Source organism: Cucumis melo, chromosome 4 (genome assembly GCF_025177605.1).
Source record: "Cucumis melo cultivar AY chromosome 4, USDA_Cmelo_AY_1.0, whole genome shotgun sequence".
Taxonomy (NCBI): domain Eukaryota; kingdom Viridiplantae; phylum Streptophyta; class Magnoliopsida; order Cucurbitales; family Cucurbitaceae; genus Cucumis; species Cucumis melo.
Window position 1 is genome coordinate 32,687,484 of NC_066860.1, and position 23,705 is coordinate 32,711,188.

At 31.0% G+C, this 23,705-nt stretch overlaps 3 protein-coding genes, 1 long non-coding RNA gene and 1 pseudogene across 8 annotated transcripts; all 5 read right to left on the reverse strand.

Annotated features, from left to right (window-relative positions):
* Window positions 1-1,068: 1,068 nt before the first annotated feature.
* LOC103486577 (fructose-bisphosphate aldolase 6, cytosolic) lies at window positions 1,069-4,004 on the reverse strand. 2 transcript variants are annotated; one of them, XM_008444582.3, is made up of 3 exons: window positions 3,828-4,004; window positions 2,281-2,508; window positions 1,069-2,150 (listed from the first exon to the last, which is right to left on the reverse strand). In XM_008444582.3, exons 1-3 carry the CDS (start codon window positions 3,853-3,855, stop codon window positions 1,330-1,332), a joined length of 1,077 nt encoding a protein of 358 aa, XP_008442804.1. In that variant the 5' UTR covers window positions 3,856-4,004; the 3' UTR covers window positions 1,069-1,329. The 2 variants fall into 2 exon arrangements, with proteins under 2 accessions (XP_008442804.1, XP_008442803.1); XM_008444581.3 differs by having other exon boundaries at window positions 2,956-3,928.
* Window positions 4,005-9,123: 5,119 nt separating this feature from the next.
* On the reverse strand, window positions 9,124-10,663 carry LOC103486576 (uncharacterized). The gene has a single exon (XM_008444580.3). The coding sequence runs from the start codon at window positions 10,349-10,351 to the stop codon at window positions 9,449-9,451; it is 903 nt and encodes a 300-aa protein (XP_008442802.1). The 5' UTR covers window positions 10,352-10,663; the 3' UTR covers window positions 9,124-9,448.
* Window positions 10,664-14,360: 3,697 nt separating this feature from the next.
* LOC103486575 (uncharacterized) lies at window positions 14,361-16,732 on the reverse strand. Of its 4 annotated transcripts, XR_007820430.1 has the most exons (4): window positions 16,478-16,729; window positions 15,645-15,756; window positions 15,112-15,385; window positions 14,361-15,017 (listed from the first exon to the last, which is right to left on the reverse strand). It is a non-coding gene; the product is annotated as an uncharacterized LOC103486575 (long non-coding RNA). The 4 variants fall into 4 exon arrangements; XR_537098.3 differs by having other exon boundaries at window positions 15,112-15,756; window positions 16,478-16,732; XR_537097.3 differs by lacking the exon at window positions 16,478-16,729 and adding an exon at window positions 16,007-16,106 and having other exon boundaries at window positions 15,112-15,756.
* On the reverse strand, window positions 15,437-15,596 carry LOC127149273 (U2 spliceosomal RNA; annotated as a pseudogene).
* Window positions 16,733-17,407: 675 nt separating the features above from the next.
* Window positions 17,408-19,983, reverse strand: LOC103486574 (PAN domain-containing protein At5g03700). The gene is made up of 2 exons (XM_008444578.3): window positions 18,947-19,983; window positions 17,408-18,299 (listed from the first exon to the last, which is right to left on the reverse strand). The coding sequence occupies exons 1-2, from the start codon at window positions 19,779-19,781 to the stop codon at window positions 17,644-17,646; spliced, it is 1,491 nt and encodes a 496-aa protein (XP_008442800.2). The 5' UTR covers window positions 19,782-19,983; the 3' UTR covers window positions 17,408-17,643.
* Between the last annotated feature and the right edge of the window lie 3,722 nt (window positions 19,984-23,705).

The following is a 23,705-nucleotide window of genomic DNA, read 5'->3' on the forward strand; positions in this document are numbered from 1 at the left end:
ACCCTCTTCGTCTCCTTTTTCTTCTTTTTTTTTATTCAACGGTTGAAATAATATATGTAGTGAAATTTTAAAAAAATAAATAAAATATGAAAGATATTTACAAAATATTGGAAGACTTTGTTAAAATGTCTCTAAACCCATTAAATTTGTTGAATAGTTTCATTCTTTTATTATCTCTAACTATTCTTTCAATATATACTTGGTTTTTTTTTTCAATTTTTTGTATCTGAATTTGACTAGATGGGAATATTTCCACACTCAACTTTTCAAATTTGAGATTTAGGTAAAATGAAATGTTTGTTTTTAAAATTATGAAGCAAAACTGAAATTGAAAAGAAAATATTTTGTTTGTAAATCAATTACCAAACATATATAAACAAATATTTAAAAGCAAAAATTAAACAAAAATAATAATGACGTTAAATGTTGTACTTTCTATCTTTTTGCTTTACTAAGGCAAGAATTTTGTTTGAACAACCATTTAAGAGATATTGTTATGACATGATGTACAGAGAAGAGACTGAGGCATAAGTCTTTTTGGGTTGGAATTTGTGAATTTTGATAGATTTATTTTATAGTCAATATTATGCTTTAATATAACAAAGAGTTAGCTTTTGAGTATTGATTTGCTAATATTTGATTTTTAAAAAAAATTATTAATTGGTTTTCAGAAATTCTCACATTATTTTTCTCTAACATTCTACTCTTCATACTAGTCCAAACAGATGAAAGGGGAAAGAAAAAAGAAAGAAAACCAATTGACAGTAAAAGTAGTTTTTGTTTTTTTTAAAAGAAATCAAACATTATGCTTTGTTTTCTATTTACAAAGGATTTTGGAATAATTAATTGATTCATCATTGGTCTTGGGCTTGTGACAATAGGATCTGCCCCAAAACCATGACATTATCATGCAAAGTTTACTTGAAAGATATGTTTAAGTAAATAAAATATAATCTTAAGTTTCTTGTAAAATATAGATTAATTTATCAAATGTGTTCTCTAAATCTAAACTAAGTTATTTTCTTATCTTTCTGGAAAAAGAATAGGAAATAACACAAATAAAAAGGGTAAAGTTCAATGTAAAGATAGATAAATTCCTATTTTTTTTTTCCTTCTTTGTTTTACAACTGAGAGAAAAACCAGAACACAGCTCACTCCACAATCCCCAACAAAAAGAAAAGAAAAGAAAAGAAAAGCAAAGCAAAGAAAAAGCTTCTTCAAAAGGCTTATTGTTGTCCCTGATGAACCTCATCAACACGTCAGAATGCTCTAACCTCATGCTTAATTAACAAAACATAATAACAATAGAAACAGCAAAATAACCCCTTTTCAGTATTTATAATCCTTGACATGAAGACTTTCTGCCGCACCCTCGCTGAGGTTTGCATCACCCTTGTATGTTCCGAGGGTTGCCTCCGAGTTCGCCTTGCACCTTGTGAGGAAAGCAGCCCTTGCCTTCTCAACATTCTCCTCCTTTCCTGCCCATGCCTTGAGAGTACTCTGCTGAAGGGCACGTCCAAACGAGAAAGATAACGACCATGGCTTCTTTCCCTTCAGTTTGTTCATGGCATTGAGGTTGAGGGTTGCTTCCTCCTCACTCTGCCCGCCTGACAAGAAAACGATGGCTGGAACTGCAGCAGGGACGGTACGTTGTAGAGCCCGAACAGTGTATTCAGCAATCACCTCTGGGGCAACTTTGGCAGCTTCAGATCCAGGGGTAACCATGTTGGGCTTCAACAGAGTCCCTTCGAGGAGGACGTGGTGATCATTGAGGGCCTTGTAACACGCAGCAAGAACACGCTCGGTCACTTCAGCACATTTATCAATGCTGTGAGATCCATCAACCAGAATCTCAGGCTCAACAATGGGAACAAGACCATTCTCCTGGCAGATAGCAGCATACCGAGCTAATCCATAAGCATTCTCGTTGATAGACAATTGTGACGGCTCAGTAGGACCGATCTTGAGCACTGCACGCCATTTGGCGAACCTAGCACCAGCTTCATAGTACTTTTGGCAGCGCTGAGCAAGGCCATCAAGACCTTGGGTGGTTGTTTCACCATTAGTACCAGCAAGTTCAACAGTACCCTTGTCAACCTTGATGCCAGGTAACACACCACCTTCCTTCAAGACATCAACAAATGGCTTGCCTGTTCAAACAACCAGATGGATAAAGCAACACATCATACACAAATCAATCTATCCAAAAAACACACTGTCCGACCTGGATAAGGACACACAGAAAAATCAAACGTGGCATTTACTAGCTTGTCAGTTTACCTGCAGCTGTCTTCTGGTAGAGAGTCTCCTCAAACAAGATAACTCCACTCAGATACTGAAGGGCACCGGGAGTGAGGAAGAGAAGTTCCCGGAGTGCGCGTCGGTTCGATTCAACATTCTCAACATTGATACTCGCTAGACGTTTGCCAATGGTACCAGTTGATTCATCAGCAGCAAGGATACCCTTCCCAGGAGTGCCAATGTAGGCAGCATTGGCAATGAGCTCATCTGCACAAAACGTATATTGAAGAGATAAATCACAAATAGTAAAAGATGGTATGAAGTTTGCTTAAAATTAATGATCCTCTGAATCAAGCAAGATAAATAACTCAAGTGTTCTCTTAAGAAATCAAGAACGTAAGAAAATATAAAAACTTAAAATGGGGAAGATAGAGATTTATGTGACTCACTAGAATCACCCCTAGGGTTAGATTAGATTAAACGTGAATACACCAAGACCCATGCTTGGTCATTCAAAGCAAAATAACACATTCAAGACATTTCCACATGTTCGACAAATCCCCACATTCAAGAAAACGATGACATGATCCACTTGATAGATCAGAGTGGAAAATTTAAACATATATGACAGTGAAGCATTATACATCTACAATACCTATAAATGGTAAATACATTCAAAATCCTTCAAAGAACTACAGTTTTTACTTGACACACCTTTAAGATTTTTCTCCTTCGAAGTTCTCAATTTAGGTACCTTCTTCAGGTAGAAGGCATTCATTGATGGAACAGAGTGGAAAAGTTGAACAGAAAGAAACCAGAAAAAGGTACATTATTGACCTCTACTTGGCCCACTGTACATAAGATGAGTTTTATTCTTCACTACACAGGACATTAAATTCCCTTTAAACAAAAGATTCAATTCCAAAATTCCTGTCCCCACAATCCAGAAACTTGCACACAAAAACAGAGAGAAAGAGTGAACCCCCTGTTAAGTCACAATTTCAATGGAAAGTGGCTCCTGCCTCCACGCTTATACAAAATCAAGTAAAGATCTTATTAACACATAAAGTTAAAAGCATCATCGGTGATCGGGCTATTCAGTAATCCAAACTAGTGATATTTTCCTGCAATCTTGTCACTGGAAAGTTTCATTTCAACCATATGCAAAAGCAAAAAGTCTGTAACTTAAAACGAAATGAGATCACACCTCAAAAGAGTATAAATACCGACGTTAAAGGAGTATATATGAGTTACTGCATGTATTTGGTAGATCAAAGTACAAACAAGTTGAAATAACAATAGAATAACAAAATAGAGGATAGACATACGCAATCAAATGAAAATGAACGAGCAAATAAACAAAGCTAAACAGAGAGATGATCAAACAGAGCATCATAACCGGATTACTGGAAACAGAAGCAACAAACACCCAGATTCAAGAAATTAAACCAAGAGACACAGATCAACCAAAAATAAAAAAACAAGCCATCAAACATAAATACCAAAAAAATGAAACGAAAAGGCCAAAACAGAATTCTGATCGGAACATGGGGAAATTGGAAGAAACAGAGAAAAGGAAGAAATACCCTGATACTTGCTCTTGAAGGAAGACATTTTGGAATGGAAACGAGGATTGAAAATAGAAGAAGATTGAAGAAATTGGAAGGAGAGAGAGAGCAGTGAAGTGAAAGGGTTTTAGGAGCTCTGCGTTTATATCAAGCGGTTTGGGAGAAACAAAAACAGAGGGAGTAATCATCGCCACTTGTTTTGGCGTTTTTCTTTTTCCGCAAGAAAAGTTTGATTTTACTATTTTACCCCTATTGGCTTCAGATCCTAAGAATATTCCTCTACATCGAATAGTATAATTCTCATTCCATTAGACATAATTTTACAATCTTTCTATTTACTTTTGTAATAATTTATTACGTATTAACCATTATTAGGTCAAATAGATATATTGCTTTAAACCTATTAACTTTTAAACCACATAAAATCAACATCTTATAAACTATACAACACAATTGTTTGGAAAAAAATAAAGTGTTAACGAAAAAAATATCAACAAAAAAATAAATAAATAAATTAAATATAATTTATTTGATACTTGGATTGTTAAAACGACATGATTTTATTCGTTGTTTTTTTTTTTTTCTCTTTTGAATCTATCTATATTTAAAGATATTTTAACCAAACGATTTATACTTAGTTAATGAAGTGTTATACCGTTAATTAATACACGTGCAACTAAGATGTCGAAAACATTATTTTTGTCATTGACATTGTCTTTTTTTTACTATAAAATCATGTAAAAAAGATTGTAGCATGAATATTCTACTACATTCTACAAAGGGCAGTATTGACATTTTGAGGACAGAAGACAATAAATTTGATTGTGAATTGGGCCCAAAATAAATAGAGGGTTAAAATGGGAATATAGAAGAATGGAGAGACTTCAAGAAAAAAAAAAGGTTGAAATCTATGAGCAATGGGAAGGTCAAAGTTTGGGGGACAAAAAGGAGAGGAAAAACTGTGGGGGCAAGAAACCCCAAGTCAAGGGGCCACACTTGGTTTGATAGACCCTGGGGCTTTTGCTTGTTTTGCTTTTGGTTTTTACCATCACTTTTTTTTGTAGCTCACAGATCTAAATCTAGGATCTAGGGCAACTTCGTTTTAGGCCACGGCCCGTATCCAAATGCCATAAGATAGGTCGATATTCGTATAGAATGTGTAAGCCAAGCTAAGAAATTACAAGTTTTACGAACTCATATAAAAGACGAATGAATGAAAGACAACAATATTTCATAAATTCAAAAGAAACAACAATATTTCTATGAAGTTGTAAAGGAAATGGTATGTAACGCTTCATTTATCTCCCACGACTTTACAATAAATGATATACATAAAATGAGTCTAAATGTTAAAAAATAACGCTAAGAAAGAGGTTTGTAGACAAGTAAATGAAAGAATCGGATGGCAATCAAGCTACCACATTGTTAGGTTAGATGAAACAGTTTGATGGCTAACTAGAGTTTGGCAACGAACGACGTACGAATCCATCCATTTCCCTAACCAAATTTGTCTTCCCCCAATTTATTAGAGATGGAGATATATGAAATGTTCATAAGGTTGCTAATTAATTTGTGACTATACGATTTCAAATTCGAATTTGTTGGCTACAGACTAATATTTATATAAATACATATTTATTCATATTTCCAAATATTAAATTTTTAGTTGACTCTGCAAGTTTTTTCTCCAACTTAGTTTCTAATAAAAGTTTTATGTTAATTGCAGTGATGGGAAAAATATGCCGAAGGCTAAATATATGTAGTATGCTGTTTAAAATATTATATTAGTCACAGTTGACAACGACAATAATTTTCTTTATTAAAGGTCGGATGTTCAATTAGTATATGGTCCCGAGTCGATAAGTTGTTCAAAATTAAAATAATAAAACGACGATGTAATATTGAAAAATTATTATTAAATACGTAAAATATATTTAAAAGTACACTAATTTTTGTTCAATCAAAACAAAAAATGAAAAAAATAAATTAAACTTTAACTTAGTTTAGGTGTTGTATCCCATTCACCAGTTTAGATTAATTAAAATATTTGTCACTTTATAAGAATGCTTGAGGATGCTGCCATTGTGTGTCAACATGATGCCTTTCTCCCTACCACTGAAAATGATTTATACCTCTCCTTTCCCCAACAACTATACTATTTTACTAATTAGGCTTCTTTCAATGTCATGGTTCAACTTGGGTTTGTGCACCTTATTCTATTGTGTGAGATGTTTAGTTAATATATTCTTTTTTGTTAAATATTATGTTCGAAGTGGTCGAGAGAACCATATGCTTTTATTATCGATGGACACTCTTAAAAGCAACTACTCTATATTTTAGAAAAATAAATAATAAAAGAAATTCGAAAACATCATAAATATTTATCATGTAAAAGCTATTTATATGTTCTAAACCAATTGAAGTTTGAACTTTATCAAACTTGAGCGTTCAATTTATTTATAATAATATATCATATTTTTTATTTTTATATTTTTGTTAAATGATTGAAAAAAAAATATATCTTGAAAATAGTGTTTATAAAGTAAAGAGAGGAATAATAATTAACTTTAAATATAGTTAAAATTAATAACTCAGAGGATTGATTTCAAATATATTAAAATAAACTAAAATCTTATAAAATGAATGTGGAGAAATGCTTTAGTGGTAATTTTATCCTTTCGTTGTAACTTTTTTTAGTCTTGCTTTAGTAGTAGATTAATGTTTGTGATCATTGTCATTATAATTTTAATGTTTGTTTGGGTGGAAATGATTTTTTTAAATTTTCATCTTCTTATTATAACTTTTTTCAAAATTTTAAAATTTTATCACCAATTAATTATGTCATTTAATTTATCATAGCCCATTCATATTCCTCTCTCCTTTAATCTTCTATCTTCCAACTATATTAACTATTTTGTATCCCTTTTAACCTTTCGAATTCTTCATTTGGGTGTAAATATCTCATTCATTCATGCTCACAAGCCACAACAAAATGCTAAGGGTGGAAAAGAAATCAAAATTATGTTTTTTTCTTTTTTTTTTCTTATTTTGTTGTCTATTTTTTATATATATAGAAGTACGCTTGTGTATATTACTTCATCCATATGTTTCTTTTTAGAACATAACAAACGTTGGGGAGGTTTAAACCATCAAGTTTTGACACACACATATGTTTATGTTATTTATGTTTAAATCGTGTAATATTGAGGTTTTTTTTTTTTTTAATGTAACTATGAAAATCTTGTTTATGATTTTTTTCTTTATTTAGTTTTTTTTTATTAAAGCCATTTTGTTAGTGAAATGGTTGAGTGACTTAACTTGTAATTTGATTTTGTTCGAACAAGATAAATATTGTTGGAATTTATTAAGTATACATAAAGATAATAAAATGCGTAAAAGTAAGAGATATTAAAATCTTTCCATTAATTTTTTTTACCTTCAAAATCATTAAAAACAATTATGATATAATAAGAATTAAGTTGTTCAGATTCTAGTTAATGATTTACCTAATAACATCTTTTAGAAAAAAATTATAATATAACTTTGATATTTATTTTATTAAATTATTTGTTTTTATAGTAACGATGCATGCCTATATGGTAAAACATTCGATTTCACATTTATATTAAAAAAATACAATTCCATTTTTAATTATAACTAAAATAAAAAAATTATATTTTAAGATAGTATATTACTATATTTCTAAATTTACTATTTATTTTCCACTCACTACGATGTCAATATAAAAAAGATAAAAATACAAAAATATTGAAACGACTGTTTCAATTTTATAAAGTTAAGATCCGGATTTTCGCGTGCGATGCACGCATTGTTTATTGGTATTTACAAAAATAGTAGAATCGATAATAGATATTAATAAATTTTTATCGATGGATTCTAAAATTTAAATATACATCGTAAATACAATCATTTTTGAAATTAAACTAATGTACACACGGATGAATGAGAAATATTTAATTACATAAAATAAAAAATCAATTTGAATTGTGGTAAATAAATAGAGTTTTTTGGGTTATTTGAAAATAAGAATAAAAATGAAGCTTCGAGTATGGGCTTGCATGAAGCCTCTTGAGAGCAAGGAAATGGGCCCAAATCAACCAGCCCATTTTGGATAAAGGTGGTCTTAGACTATTTTAGCTAATTATTAAAATTTCAATACTTAGTCTTACTTATAACAGTCCACATTATTATTATATATCACTTCACTTTCATCCAACTTTTAAAATATATATATAATTTTTTATGTTAAAGTTTGAAATTTGCCACAAGTTTAATCACTTTGTTTTATGTTTGATTTGCTTAAAGAAAATATAAATACGATTGTTTAATGCATTTATGGTCATTTTAAATCGTTCTTCTTTCTTAATTGTTATGTATGGAAACTTAATAAAATAAAAATAAAAATAATCGTTTCCTAAGGATTTTAATAGAGTTTTCAGAGCAACACTTGAATAAAATAAATTATTTCCATGAGTTGTTAGTATCGTAATTTATCTTAACATTAATAATTTTCCTAAAAGAATAAATAACTTTCAAATCTTAATTTTTTTCCTTTAATCAATTAAATTATGGCTAAGTCGACAAATATCTAAATGCATTTACTTTCTACGTTTGTTTGCTTTCTATAGTCAATAATAGCAAATTATTTACCTACAAAGCATAATTTATCACACTCGATTTTTCTATAAAATATAAATATTCTATTTCTGACGATTTCTTTTTTTTACGTATTAATATATAAATTTCTACATGGAATACAAACTCAAAAATTTCTAACCCCTTTCTTTTTATTTTTCTTTTTTCTTTTTTCTTTTTTCTTTTTTTCTTTTTTCTTTTTTTCTTTTTTCTTTTTTTTTTTTTTTGAAGAAACTAAAACCCCATTATTTTTTATAATTTATTATTTTTCTTCTAAAATAACTTAAATTAAAAGAAAATCAAATAACTCCTTCCTCTAAATGTAATCAAAATCTCATTGGGTTTAGAGGACCAACTTCACAATCTTGTCTCCTTGTAAAGATCCATCCTCCACATTCAAAATTCTTTTAAAGTCATAATCTATATCTAATTAAACATATATATAAAATAATTGAGAGCAATGAGTTGGTAATTATAGACTTTAATAGATTATAATAGATCATGTTTATAAATTACATATGAAAAAATAAGACAATTTTAAATATTAGTTATAATAATTTTGAACTTTATCTATTACAATGAAAGGTGAAAACATTGAACCAACTACAACAATGTAACTTATTTCATTCAAGAGAAGTTAAAAAATTGGACCTGGGCTAAAAAAACACACAAACACAATTAAACTCATACATGTGCCTTCAAATTTACATTTTTTTTTTTTCTTCATTAGAATATATACAAGTTACAATAGGTGAAAAACCCCAAACATCCCATGTCCAAAGAAAAGCACAATGAACAAATTTCCCTCTAAGTGAAGAAAAAAGAAAGTTCCTACAGAATCATTTTTCTTCCAAGTAACTTCAAAGAGAGAATCAAATAATCCAAACTAAAAATCACAAAAATAAATAATAATAATAATAATAAAAAGAAAAATTATATGAAAAACAAATTTTCTTTTTCTTTGTTATTTTCTCAAAACCAAATTATGAAATTAAGAATGAAGAAGGATTATTCTTACAAGCTCGAATCAACAAAGAAAAGCCAGCCTTCTCTTGCTTCGTCTTCTCCTCCAGCCACAGCCGACTGTCCAATCCACTTCTCTTCCTAAACATAAACGCCGCCCCCGCCGCAGATTCCGGTCGGAATAGCCAATCGTAAACATCCCACATCATATCAACCACCGACCCATCTAAAAAAATCGTTTGATTCCCTCGAAAATTCCACTTCAACCTCTTCACTTCAAAAACCTGTTTCTTATCAATAAACACCGCCAGTCTCTGGTTCCTCATTTCCTCCCCGCCGCCGCACTTGACCACAATCTCATGAACCCCACCGTCGTCCGAGAATCTAGCCTTGGTCAAGAAAACAGAATCGTCAGCACAAAAATCCTCCCTCCGAGAAACCAGAGAGAATTTCAACAATTCGGTATCCAAATTCTCTTTCAAAACTCCCAATTTCACCAATTTCTCCCTCTCATCACCGATCAACAACGCAATTTCGGAATCCACCGTGACAGCTACGTAAAACCCAGAACTCGGATCAGGCCCAGGATCGAATCGGGCATCGGAGATATCCCAAAAGACCGAAATCTCGGAATTGTGATCGAGTCTGAACGTTTTGAGACCCTTGGTAGTGAGAATGGGAAGGGAAATGGAATTGATCTTGATTTTAAAGGATTGACCCAAATCTTTAGCAGTCCAATGGAGAAGAATAAGAAGATCATTAGAAGTGGAAAGCTTTGCTCTGTAAATGGAAGAAACAGAGAGAGGGGAATTAGAAGAAGGGAATTTGGAGAAGACATGGGGATTAGGGGAAGGGCCAGAGCAATAAGAATCAGAGACTTTAACGGCATGTTCACTGTAACAAGTAGCAATGCTTCTCCTCATGAGGAAGAAGAGGAAGAGGAAGAGGAAGAGGAAGAAGAAGAAGAAGAAGAAGAAGAAGAAGCAGAAGGAAGAAAACGGGGGAATTTGTGCAAAAACAGAGGTGAAAAATGGAAGGTGCGTTTTTTAGGGTATAAAAGTGGAAGAATAATTGTAAGTTTGGGTGAGAAAGAAGAAAAAAGAAATGGGAGGGGGAAGAGAAAAGTGAAGTTGACAAAAGGGAAGGGAGTTTTGTTGAGGTTCTTATGGCTTTGTTTGGTTAATGTGTGGGTTGTCTTCTTTACTTCTTTCCATCTATAATAAATGTTTGAGTCACACATATACGAAACTAAGAACTTCAATTTTAACGAATTCATTTATATAATAGAATAATAGTATTAAATCAACATCAGCATAACTTACTAGATTAATACATGAACTAAGAACACATTCAACTTCAATGGTTCCAATTCTCATTGTTACCAAAGTAAGACTTTTTCTCATAAATTATTAAATATAGTCTTAGAATAAGTATTAGATGCAAATTTGAATATATGTACAGCTATATATGTATGTATATTTTGTCAACACCGAATACTTAGTTAGCTTATGCTTTGATTTTTTAGTTAATAGTTCAAATCACCATAACAAAAATTGCTTGGTCCAAAATCTCTAGCTTCGCTTATGCTTTTTAAAAATTGGATGATTTGATCTAATATATCACCTCAACAAAGTGGTTGAATTATTAAAAATAATAATAATAGTAATAATAGTAAAATAAATGATTTTTTTTTTAAGGAAAAAGAGAGGTGAGAGAATGAAAGGCATGTTATTGTCTTAAAGAAAAATAAATATGATTCTCTCTGACCTTAAAGAATTCTAAATAATTAATAATATTGGAATATGTCTATGAAAATCCCACCTTTATTTTGTCTGTACTTATCAATATGAAAAATATTATGTGGATAAGAGCAAAGTTTTGTGTTTTTCTTGTTTTCATGTCTAAAAAGGTTGCAGCTTTATGTTTATCCAACAAAAGATAGAAATAAAAATTTAAAAAAAAAAAAAAAAAAAAAAAAAAAAGTTTGACAAAATCTTGGTTCTTTGTCCATCTGATCATGACCAAATATGAAACTTCATAAAACCCCACTTTATGTATATCAGTTATAAAATTAATGTAATGGTCATAGAAAAATAAATTAATTTATATTTAATAGAAAAGTAAGTTTGCCCTAATTTTTCTTTGAAACAAAGATTTCTACTTTCCTATTTTCAAATTTTCAAATATTTATATACATATACCTATTTTGTATGATTTTTTTTTTTTAAAAAAAGAAAGATCGAAACTTGCAAGCTAACTATTTTGGTCTAATAATCATATATATAATAATGATACAAAAGTTTTGGAAAGAAAATATTGCTTTTATTAAAAAAAAATCAACCGTTAAAATTTACCCATCTTGACATACATTTCAATTTTATATCCTTATTTAATAAAAAAAATTATTAGAAAAATCAATCGAAACCGAATCCAATCAAAATAGAATTTATGTATCTCTAAAAATACATTATATATATATATATATATATATATATATATATATTTTTTTTTTTTGTTTTTTATGTTAATTATTATGTAGCATGCATGTCTTTTATTTAGAAAATGTCAAAAGTTAAAATAAAAAATAAAAATGTCAAATTGCAATCTATAAAGAAAGAAATATACCAAATTTTAATTTAAAGTTAGCAAAAAAGTACAAAATTGAAAACAATGTGGAAGTAAGAATAAAAGTGTAAACAATGGAGATCCAAACCAATAATAATTCGATCAAAATAAATCTAATCAATTGGCTTTGTTATTTATTGGACATTGGTTTAGATCTCTTATGTTTAAAATTAATTGATTTGGTTGGCTTCAAAATCGACAAAATCAAAATTACCATTCTTAACAACAACCATCATATTGATAGACATACAAGTCAAGTCAATGGATGTTCTCAAGCAGATAAATTTTTTGTCCAACTCAGATATAGATTAAAATACAATATAATTGTAACGTAACTAATAAAATATATTGGAACACAAGTTTATTCTGCATGCTTTACTTATCCTATAAAAAAAATAAATATAAATAATCACGTGACATCACATTGCAATTAATAAATTACTTCTAACACTCATAGAAAACTCAATTAATTAAATTAAAGAGTTTTACTTTTTCTCTCTTTCTTTTTTTTTTTTTTTTTTTTAGATATTGCAAAGTAGTTTAAAAATTTAGCTACGAGAATATAATATATATATATATTTATATGGTTTACTAAATTAGATTAAATTTTATATTATATTTTTTTTTTTTTTGTTGGAAAGTAAAGTATTATTAACCAAATGGAAATAAATTTTAATTTAGAGGAAGAAGGACGTGGTGCCACGTGGGGGGAATTTAAGGGATGATGGGAATGAATGGTTGATAGTGATGTATGGGCCTAACGAATTAATAAGGGCTCCTAAGTTATTATATACTGCAACCGTAGAGGATTATTATTATTATTATTATTATTATTATGATGTTCCAAACGTGTGAGTTACACTTTACACTACTAAATATTTAAATCATATTTAACTTATTTATTTATTATTTTCCGTTTTAGAGCAAACTGACAATGAAACGCCGAATTTTCGGTTTTTTTTCTTCTTTTCCATCAATAAATTCGAATCTTTAGTTTTAGGTTAAATTGGATTTAAGTACACCAAAGATTAGAGAATGGTTTTAAATGTTTCCATGCCCACATGTTCGTTACTATTTTTTTTTTATTTTAATTAACTTCACGTCTACATGAATGAATCTATAATGTTATTTTGTGTAGAATTGAGACCTTTGCTACAATTTTGATTTTCTTTTTACGTTTGAATTTGAAGCAAAAAAATCCTTGGAAATTGTTCAAGAAATATACTATGATTCAATTTTGATTTTCCAAACTACGTTGACTCAAGTCTTAGTTTTGTATGATTAATGGTTATAAAGTTGTGTGTATTATCAATACTTGAATTTGGTAACAAATTGGTAGAGAGTTAAAATAGCCAATCAAAACAAGAGTTACATATACATTAAATAGACAACCACAACAACCCTCTTTTAACCCATCCATGGCTTTAAAAGCAAAGGTTGCTATTATCCAATTGTAAATTTGAAGTCCCCATCTTCATTCAAAATGATCAAATGAGAAGGGAAGCAGCTTTCTTAGCTGAAGTATTGAAGATTGAAATGAATATGATAATGATGGCTGTTGGGACATTTAAATTATCTAACAACAACATCAACTTCTCTCTTTCTCACTCTATTAAACAAATTCTCCTGTGCTTTTATAATCTCAACACTTTCCTTGAGAGCAAGTAATCTATTTATTGGTTACACTAATAATTGAAATTTTGATATCAGATGTTGTTTCTATAGAAGATAAAAGAAACAAATATGTGCTTAATATACACCATTTGAATTTTATTTCTCAAATTTCGCAATCCATAGAGTATTTCTCATGTTTTCCATGTAATTCATGTTATAACTCAATTAACATTAAAATAACAACATAAGACATGACTATTAATTGATTAACAGTAGGATATAGTCGACCTAACATTTAAATAGTTAATAGATATATTATCAAACGCAATTTAAAGAATTGTTTATATTGAAATCAAACTTTTGAATATGCTGTACAACATAAAATATAACTTTGTTTTTGGTAAACCCTTCGTTTCAAAATTATGTTTCAAGATATATAATAAACAACTTTCATATAAAAAAAAATGAATGTGACCTATGGAACAAAAGAGGCCTTACATTAAACTTTCCTTTTTATAAACAAATATATAAAGACCGACTTTATTTTCTTCAAGGGAATAATAAAAACAACTGATTCAAATAGTTGACATTATCTAAAAGAAAAAGGAGAAAGAAAAAAGGAGGTTGCCCTATGGAAATAAAAAAGTCAATGTTTTAAAATGCAATATCCAAACTAAGACAATACTCAATCTTGTGAAAGTTACTAATTTCAGTGCCACACTTTGTAGAGACATACTCATCCATAATGTATATTTGTGAGTGTCCGGACTAACTTACGTGTACTTCAACGATTCTCACGGGACATACCACCTAACTAGTCGAAAAGCTTATTTAGAGTAATTAATACAACTTGAAATTTCAAGTCCCAACCCATCCTATCAATGTCTTACTGTAAAGGTGGATTTGAAACAAAATAAAAAACAAGAACCAAAGGGCAGCCAGAACATCGGAAAAGAAACTCTTCGAAAGCTTGGGATGAAGCTATGAAGGGAGGAAGAAAGAGAGAGGGCACAGCAAGACTCATTCCATGCTTGCTAATAAGAAAAATCAGATTGAGATGAACATAAAAGATGATTAAGCGTTTTCAAATTGAACTTCTACAGAAGAACCATGCGTGTGTAAGGACAGACAATGGCAATCTGCCGCTGTGCAAGAAATGTGGTAGTTGAAGATATGTGATAAAAGTAAATATTTGAAATAGTGAGATAAGAAAAGTAACAAACTCATTCTTCCATAGGCTGATTGTGCTCTCCTTGTGATGGTACCACCTTGACTTTGATCTTTGGAAGGGTGAGGGAACGATCCTCCTTCAGATCCTCTTCAAGCCCCTTTGCTTTCTTTCCACGCATTCTGCAAATGTGACGAACCGAGTTACACCTGAAGTAGTAAGTATTCACAAAATATATAGGCATTAAAACAAATGGGAATGGAAGAAATTAAAAACCTCCATGCAATGTGTCTTGATTCCCTAATCGCTATGACTTTATCAATCTTCTTTATAGCCTTCAATGGCTCTTCGGCGAAATTCCTGTCATATCTCTCTGGTTTATTGCGCTTCCTCTCAAACTCATGTTTACCTGTGTCACATCCTTTCATGCAACCTCCTATATGCCTTGGTCCATTTTACTTTACGGTGATTTCTCTTCATCTTGATCATGTGGTTCTCCCCATCATCACTAATTTAAGACCCCAACGAAAAACATATCTATTTCTACAGTCTAATAAGCATACGAAACAACAAATTACAAACGGGCCAAGTTAGAACAGGATGGCGTTGTCTCGTCAATCTGTAATTATTAAATAAAATTGGCGAGACATACCACAAGCAAATTACAAGCAAGCAAGAAGTAGAACACGACACACAAAACATGAAAGTTTGAAACCTTTAGATACTGCATTAGATCTTAGCCAAAAGGCCGAGAAAGGTGTTGAACGTTCATAACCTTCACAATAAGAGAAACAAATTTATGCCCTTACCCTCGCATCATTGCGAACAAACTGAACACCATGATCTGAATATATGTGGACGAACAAAACCAACACTTCCCTAACCTCGTTCTTCTTTTGAAATAATACAAGCCTAAATTTTCTGCAACAAAAGGCACGGGAAAGAGAAAATCAAATGAATGGCAACATGTACTTGTACATTCAAGAGATCGATTGAAACAGAGAAAACTCTCTATTTATTTAGAAAATCATTCCGCATACTTAGATTATAACTTCAAACGCAGATTGACCCCTGTTTGGAATCCACGAAAGTGAGAAAGGAAAATAAAGAAATATCTTTGTTTCTTGGAAAAATAATTCCGTTCCAAATAAGTTGGATTTGGTAGTAGTACCTGGTTGGATTGGATCGTGCAAACGATATTTTTTGGAGCAACCCAAAATTTAATGCAACTATTCTTGGTTTATTGTTTCTTGATTCTTTTTTACCCCTATTTTATAGTTTTGAAAGAATTTAGTACATGTATAATATAAAAAACAATGCCCAAACTTTTGCATAATTTTGTACAAATAAGTTTTGACCAGCATGAGTATGAGAATAAAGAAGAAAAGACATAAGCATGCTCCACACAAATAACAAATAAAGAAAAATGATCCACTTCACAAAATTTCAACAAGAAACACAACATTCATCTACAAGGAGTCATCATACATCACATCAAGATTGATAATTTCTTTGGAACATATTCAAAATGTGGTGGGGTTCGTATTAAGGTTGTGGTTTTAAATAGTGTTACATGCAGTAAAATGAGATCAGATATCCTCTTAAAATGTTGCAGTATTTAAAGGGAAAAATCGAAAAGTACCTATGGAGAAATAAAAAAGAGTATACCGCTCCAGTGTGATGACTACGAACGGCTGAGAGAGATCGATGGATGAGGAGCGAAACTAGAACGACGATAGGCGACATGGGCCATTCGTTCAACGAGATTGTGCTTGCGGCGGTCACCGGAGTGAACGGAGGTGAGAGAGAAAGAAGAAAATGGACTGGGCTTGGTCCGAACCAGCCCAATTCACAAATGACCAATAGTATTGGATCAACGCGGCCCACACTATACCAACTTTAGTTTAACAACTTTTCATTCATTTTTTTGAAATATCTTTTCTTTTTAAATGTTGGTTTCAAAATCAAAATCATAATACATAAAAAAATTTAGGTTCCAAAAGTTATATTATATGGACCACATAATTATAAAAAGAAAAATTAAATGCATGTCCAATTAACTAGATAAATATATAAAAAAAAAAACTACCAACAAAATCGTGAACGTAAAGGATTTAAAGTTGATCACATGGACAAGGTGCAAAGTATTATCTCATGTTTAATTAATAAAAATCAATGTCATGACATTATACCGAAAGTGAAAGAAACAAAAGAAAGTAATCAAAGAAAACAACTAAAACTAGAGACAATTATTTATCGACAAAATCTTCAAACACACTTCAGCAATATATATAATGCCCTTTTCTTTCTTGTTAGTTTACTTTCATAAACAAATGCTTTCAATATTTTCTCGTCTTTTTACCTTTTTTTTTTTTAACCATAGAAGAAGAATAAGTTCAATTTTGAAAGTGAATAAACTTGTTCATAATAGATTGCTTTTCTAGCTACTTTTAATATTTTTTTAAAAAAATATTTTAAATAAAATTCTACCTCATAAATCCATTTCTTCTCTTTGAACTTAAGTTGCATGGGTGAGAATTCAACCCAAAAAAGAAAAAGAAAAGAAAAGAAAAGAAAAAAAATCAGATTTAGAATTAAATTGTATATGGAAGTCAACATAGTAGCTCTCCTTCTAGAACCAAGATGGATAACCATTCTATTGGGATAAAGACAAAAAATAATATTAAGAATATGAAGAAAAAAAACCAGGACCCACCACAAGTATGCAAACTGGTTGGCGTCTACATCACTGTCGGTCAGATTATCATTTCCTATTCCCTAAAACCCCAAAAGACGTCACTCGTTACGTCACCGACTAAACCCACTACCCATCTCTATTGATTTAAAACTCGCGGATCCAAGATCCTTATACGGGCCGGGTGATACCGACCCTTCATCATCTTCAAAAAACCGCCCAATCCCCCTCCGCCGCTTCCATTGCCGGTAACTCACAAACCCCAGAATCGCCACAACGATTCCAAACATTCCGCCCAGAATTCCCAGCCCAATCTCGATACCAACTTTCGATTTCGACCTAGCCTGAGCTTTCCGGACTTTGAAGTAGCCGGTTTTCGTCCCGTCGGCCACCGCTACCACCGTTCGGACCGGGTAGTCGACCAGATAGCAGAACCCGGTCGCGTTGTAGTAGAGCGAGCCCCAGCAAGAGCAATTGGTTTCACAAAAGCTCTCGCATTGGTCCATGGTGAACCCGGTTCGGTAGCTCATTAGTTCTTTGAACGGTAATTCTACTCCGCTCCTTCTCAGAACCCAAAACTCGCTTTTTGCTACCCCGACTCCGCAGAAGTCGCCGGAATCCGATGGAAGACATTGTCCGGAGGTGTAAATCGTCCGGTCGTCTAGACATGAGCAACCAGAACCGGGTTCGCATAAACCGTATGAACCGCAGGGACTCGGTAGCTCACACTGTTCCGATATTGCTTCGAAAACCAAAACCCATTCAGAACCTGTTGAAAGATGAAGTATGGTTAATAAATTTAATGGTTCAATAATACAAAATTTATTTTAATTCTATAAGAAGCTTTTGAATCTTTTTCACGACAAAAGTTTAAATCATCAATTACCATTTTTATTATATCAAAATTTTCACCAGTCATGTAGATTAATAGTAAAACTCGGGTAAATTTTCAATATTAGTTTCTTTCAATTTTGCATCTAAATGCATCATGAATTTTAAAAAACTTTACATTGAAAAAGAACCTATCATATATAAAATGAAAAATTTTTAAACCCTACTAAACTAAACACAAAATTTAAGAAACTATAGACTTATTGAGTACTTTCTAGTTCTGTAAAGTAACCGAATAAACTTATAATTCAAGATCATGCAAAATGTTCTATCAACCTATCTAATTCCTTTAGTACAATACGCTTAATTCGGCTAATTAACCTATCTAAGTTGATCATGGCTTGAAAATTGTATTGTTACACTCAAATCTCTAATTCTTCATTACAAATTTAAACCATTAATGTTCAATTTTTAAATATCATTTGGAAAGCTGAAAAGCAATAAAAAATATTGTATAGTTTAAACATAATTTTTATATTACGTATACCAACGGGAAGAAAAATTTTGAAATGGATTTTGACGAACCTTCCCAGTAAAATCCTCTGAGGTTGCCGTCGGAATCCAGCCGGAGCCGGAGGAACCCATTCGCCGATTTCTGAAAAGTATTGAAGGCTTGCAAATCCACCGGAACGCTGCCGTTTTGATACATACCGAGATACCCATCAGAGTTCAGCAGGAGATGAACCGGTCCACCGCCGGGAATTACCTGAGCTTTTGCTTGCAATGCTCTGTGTCTATAATAAATTTGACTCTTCCCTTCATTAAACTCCGCATAAAGTCCAATAAAATCAGCCCCCAATCGAGCCGAAAACAATCTATTTGAAGAAATTAACACCATTTCAGAACTGAAATTCTGATTCTCGACGAGGGTATCCGCCGGAAAGTCGAAACTCTGCCACAGAACCACCGCCGGATTACGGCGAAGCTGAATTTGCAGATTGGACGAGTTTAACAAAACAGCCCGGTCACCCGCTGTGTCAGTTGACCAAAATACCCTCCCATCTGTATCCGAAAGTACTAAACCGCCATCGAACCGGAGCACAGTTCGGTCGGTCCAGTCCGGGAAAACTGAATAATTAGCGGTCCAGATTGTTTCCGACGATGCCACGTGGAGAATAACGACGGCGAGGTGAGTCCCGTCAACTCGGAGGAAACCCAGCGAGAAGTTTCCGGTTGGGTCGTTTAAGAGAGGCTGGAACGATTGGACCGCCGTGTCCGGTGAGGCTCTGAAACCGGGGACGAGTTCTTGATGAGTCGCCGCCGTGGATACCCAAATGGGGAAGTGGAAAAGAGTGATGAAAACAAGAAAGAAAACTACGGGTGACTGAGTCGCCGCCGAGGTGGTAGTGAATCCGGGCATATTTGCGGCGGAACAGAGAACAAAAATGGAATAAAATTTGTGAGAAAGTCAAAAGATGGACATTAAAAGGGAATATAAAGAAAGTAGGAGTGGAAAAATATATATAAGAATCCAACCCACTTGATGATCTCTAAGCACGATCGCCATGAACCAAAAAGGGAAAATTTAATAATATTATAATACTCACGGTTTCAAAATGTTCTTTTTCTTTTTCTTCTTTGAGTTCTCTTTATGAAAATGTTATTAAACTTTTTTAAAAAACTTAGTAGAAATGAAATGGAAATACAAAGCCAAGTTGCACCAAGGGCAAGTTGAATATATACTGTGCTTAGTGGTGTATATTGTTTTTTTGATCAATACCCACTTCAGAAAGTGAACCATTTATAGATTTGGTATCAACAAACACATTTCATATATTTGTTGGTTTATAAAGGTAAATCTATTTAGAATATTTTGGATCTACGGAGGCCGAAGTTGAAGAGTTACTATTGACATTTTTCTTGAAGAGTATATCGTGTTTATTTTAGTATAGTTGAATAATTCAGATTGACCTATGGAGTTAGTAACTTACTCTATCATAATAATAATAAAAAAAAATAAATAAATAAGGATAGCTCAATTGAAATACACTATGTTAATGACCAACTGATTCAAATCTTCTCACTCGCCGTCGTATTGAGAAATAACAGACTAATTAATGTCAAATGTTGTGAGTTCATACACTAGTTATAATTAATTAAGCTATGTCTAGTTAGTTGCTTCTAGGTTTAGATGTCCTACCCCAACCTATTCTTATATAAACTATGGAGAAGTTAAAAGATCATGGATTTATGTCGTCATTGTTTGAGGAGTTTTTTTTTTTAATGTTATTACACTAAATAAATATTCGCAATAACTTTTAAGCACAAAGTGGAAATAGCATGGTTGGGTCACTCACATTAATAAGTGGTACATTAGATATATATCACAAACTTATAAACGATAAGATAAACAAAGGCAGTAAATCTTGATGGCATGAACAAATAGTCACAAAAGCTAAAAAAGTGTTGAATAGAGATAAAGCTAAACGACTATATTTAAGGGAAGAATATGCAACCTTTTTGTCTTGGTGGATGATTGTCAACAGTTTCGTACACACGACAAAAAAAAAAAATTAAATAAAATCATATGTTTATAAGTGAGGATCAAATAAAACAACATATTTATTAGCAACAGACCTTTCAAGAAAATAGAATACAAACTTATTAGAGATGTAGGGAGCTAGGGTCGGTTTATCTAATGCACTTATGTTTTGAAGAGAAAGTTTTGTTTACTTTTTCTTTGTTATTTAGTTTTGAAGTCGAAGACATGACACATGAGTTCATATTGCATAGAAAGTGTTGAAATTAATTATATGACATGTTTTTGGTTGGATAAACGTGTGTGGATAAAAATGGTTGGGAAAGCAGGGTTGGTTGTGAGACCACAAGGAGTAAATAAATATGTATATTTAGTCAAACCAAAATTAAATTGAATGTCAAAGGCCAAACTTCTTCGATTTTCATCAACTACCCAAAAGAAAAAAAGGGCATACGAGTTGGTGCTAAGTTGAACTAATTGACTCTCTCGTGATCCATTCCATAGACCATATATAACCATACCCAAGATTTTGTGTCTTTCAACTTTGTTGAATATTCTAATTTCAACTCTCTACCCATTATTTTATTAACATTATTATTGGTCCAAAAATAACTATGGGAGTTTAATATAATTTTCAATTTTAAATTGAATTAAATGCATGGGTGATATATACAATTATATTTGCACTCCATATTTGATATCTATAATGTTTGTACAACTCTATTATATTATTATTGGTCAAAATATTTAAGCATCAAAACTTAATTAAATCTCTTCCTCCTAACATTTGAACTTAAAAAAGAGAACAAATTTATAATTGAATTGAACTTAAAAAAGAGAACAAATTTATAATTCAATGTTGTATGTAAAATGAGATATATCTAGATTTAGATTCAATTTAATTTATATCTCTAAATTTTAAAGTTTGTATCAATTAAAACTTTAAACTAATAATTGCATCAATTTAACTTTTAAACGAATCAATTTGCATTTTTTTTAATTGTTTATTTGACCAAGGTAATTGAAATTCTAGATTTTTTAAAAGTTAATCAATTTCGATAATCTTTTTATCATTATATTTAAAAATAATCTATTAATTAATTTTCAAACGTATGTAGACTTCTTCAATTGTTGATACTATAAAATGGACGAAGTAAATGTGTGCGCTATAAAATGGGGTTTTCACAAAATAAACATAATGGAGGTGTAAAGTAACAAACTTACAAAGTTACATAATTTAAATAGACATAACCCCTAAAATTTAGGATATAGAGATAGATAATTTTCTCTATTGGTTCGAAAAGAGATATCAAAATAAAATTAAAATAAAAAAGAAAGAAAGAAAGAAAAAAACAAATTTCAGGTTAAAATCCATTTTTTTTCTTAAATTAAAAACAAAATTCGATTCGTTGGGGAAAAATTATAATATTGAGTTGTTGTTTTGAAATAATTGCTCACATGTCAATTGGGCAATCTTTGAAGTTGACTTAAACAAAAAGACGTGTTGAGGAGCCTCTAACATTTATTCACATTTCTCTTTTCCTTTTTGGTGGATATGATTCACTTGTCAATTCTAATTTTTATCAATTATTTTTTATTATTTTATTCTTAAATGTGGATTACTCGATTTCTTACTTCTAAGAAATTTTTATTGGATGGAAGGATAGATGACCCATTAATTGGGATATTAATTTACCATAATCCATTAGTTTAAGCTTTTAGATTAATCAGTGACCTAACAATATATTTTCTATATATTTACAATGTACATCAATTGAATATATAGTTTTTAAATTTCGATAATAAAAGATAGTACATTTTTTTATTCGTACGTCTTCATAAAATCCAATGAATTTAAGGCAAGAAATGCAACAATGAAATACCTTTGCAAACCATGCTCGACAAACAAAACATCAAATGTTTGGTTAGAAATCAAGGTCAATCTCATCATCAACACAAAATACATACATATATGTATCATCAATTTGAAAGTTAGAGGTTCGATTCTTCCACTTTATATATTATAAAGCAATAAAATTTAATTTAATTTTGAAATAACATTACATTGTAAGTACGTATTTATTTTCTTAAAAGTGACATGATGACTTGTACTCCAACAATGTTACTTTCAACCCATCCATATTTAGCATGAAAACAACTAAAGAATTATTTGAAATTAAACTAACAAGAAAGTTAAAACTAATAATTGTGAAAGTTAAAACTAATAATTGTAAATTCGAGATGAATCGTGATGTTAATATTTTATGAATCACAACAAAATTTGAGGTATCCAAAGGAAAATTAGGAAAATTAGTCATCCTTGGGAAATGATTATTTTCCATGCAAAATCACCCTTTATTTTCTTCTTTTATTTTGAGTTTTATTCCATTTTGGTTACAAAACTTTTAATAAATCTTAAATTTATTTAATGATTTTTTTAAAATAAATTTTAATTTTAATATTTATCATATTTGATTATTAAATCATTCAGGTTGGAGAGAAAATATAGTATGTGAATAAGTTCTCACATTTTATAAAGATAATGCTCATAAAAACTTAAATTGTTTGGAGAGAAGAAAAACTAATTGTAGAGACGATTTTGAAATTTATCGAAAGTAAATGAAATGAAATTGGTAATTTTGGAGTAAATAGACTGAAATATAATAAAACTCAAAGAAAAACACTCCTTTAATATTTCAACGGGCCAGAAAACCGACGGCCCATATCGGAGTCTTCCAAGGCCCAAATATTGGGGCTGTTGTTCATAAAGCTGTACTGGGCCTTTAATTCTGATTTCAGCCCAGT

Bases quoted from the DNA above. Each gene is read 5' to 3' on its own strand.
- LOC103486577 (XM_008444581.3), bottom strand. From the start codon at position 3,019: ATGAATGCCTTCTACCTGAAGAAGGTACCTAAATTGAGAACTTCGAAG. The intron at 2,509-2,955 runs GTGTGTCAAGTA...CGTTTTGTGCAG, and splicing joins GAAGGAGAAAAATCTTAAAG to ATGAGCTCATTGCCAATGCT. The intron at 2,151-2,280 runs GTAAACTGACAA...TTGTTTGAACAG, and splicing joins CTACCAGAAGACAGCTGCAG to GCAAGCCATTTGTTGATGTC.
- LOC103486576 (XM_008444580.3), bottom strand. From the start codon at position 10,351: ATGAGGAGAAGCATTGCTACTTGTTACAGTGAACATGCCGTTAAAGTC.
- LOC103486574 (XM_008444578.3), bottom strand. From the start codon at position 19,781: ATGCCCGGATTCACTACCACCTCGGCGGCGACTCAGTCACCCGTAGTT. The intron at 18,300-18,946 runs GTTCGTCAAAAT...ATCTTTCAACAG, and splicing joins CAGAGGATTTTACTGGGAAG to GTTCTGAATGGGTTTTGGTT.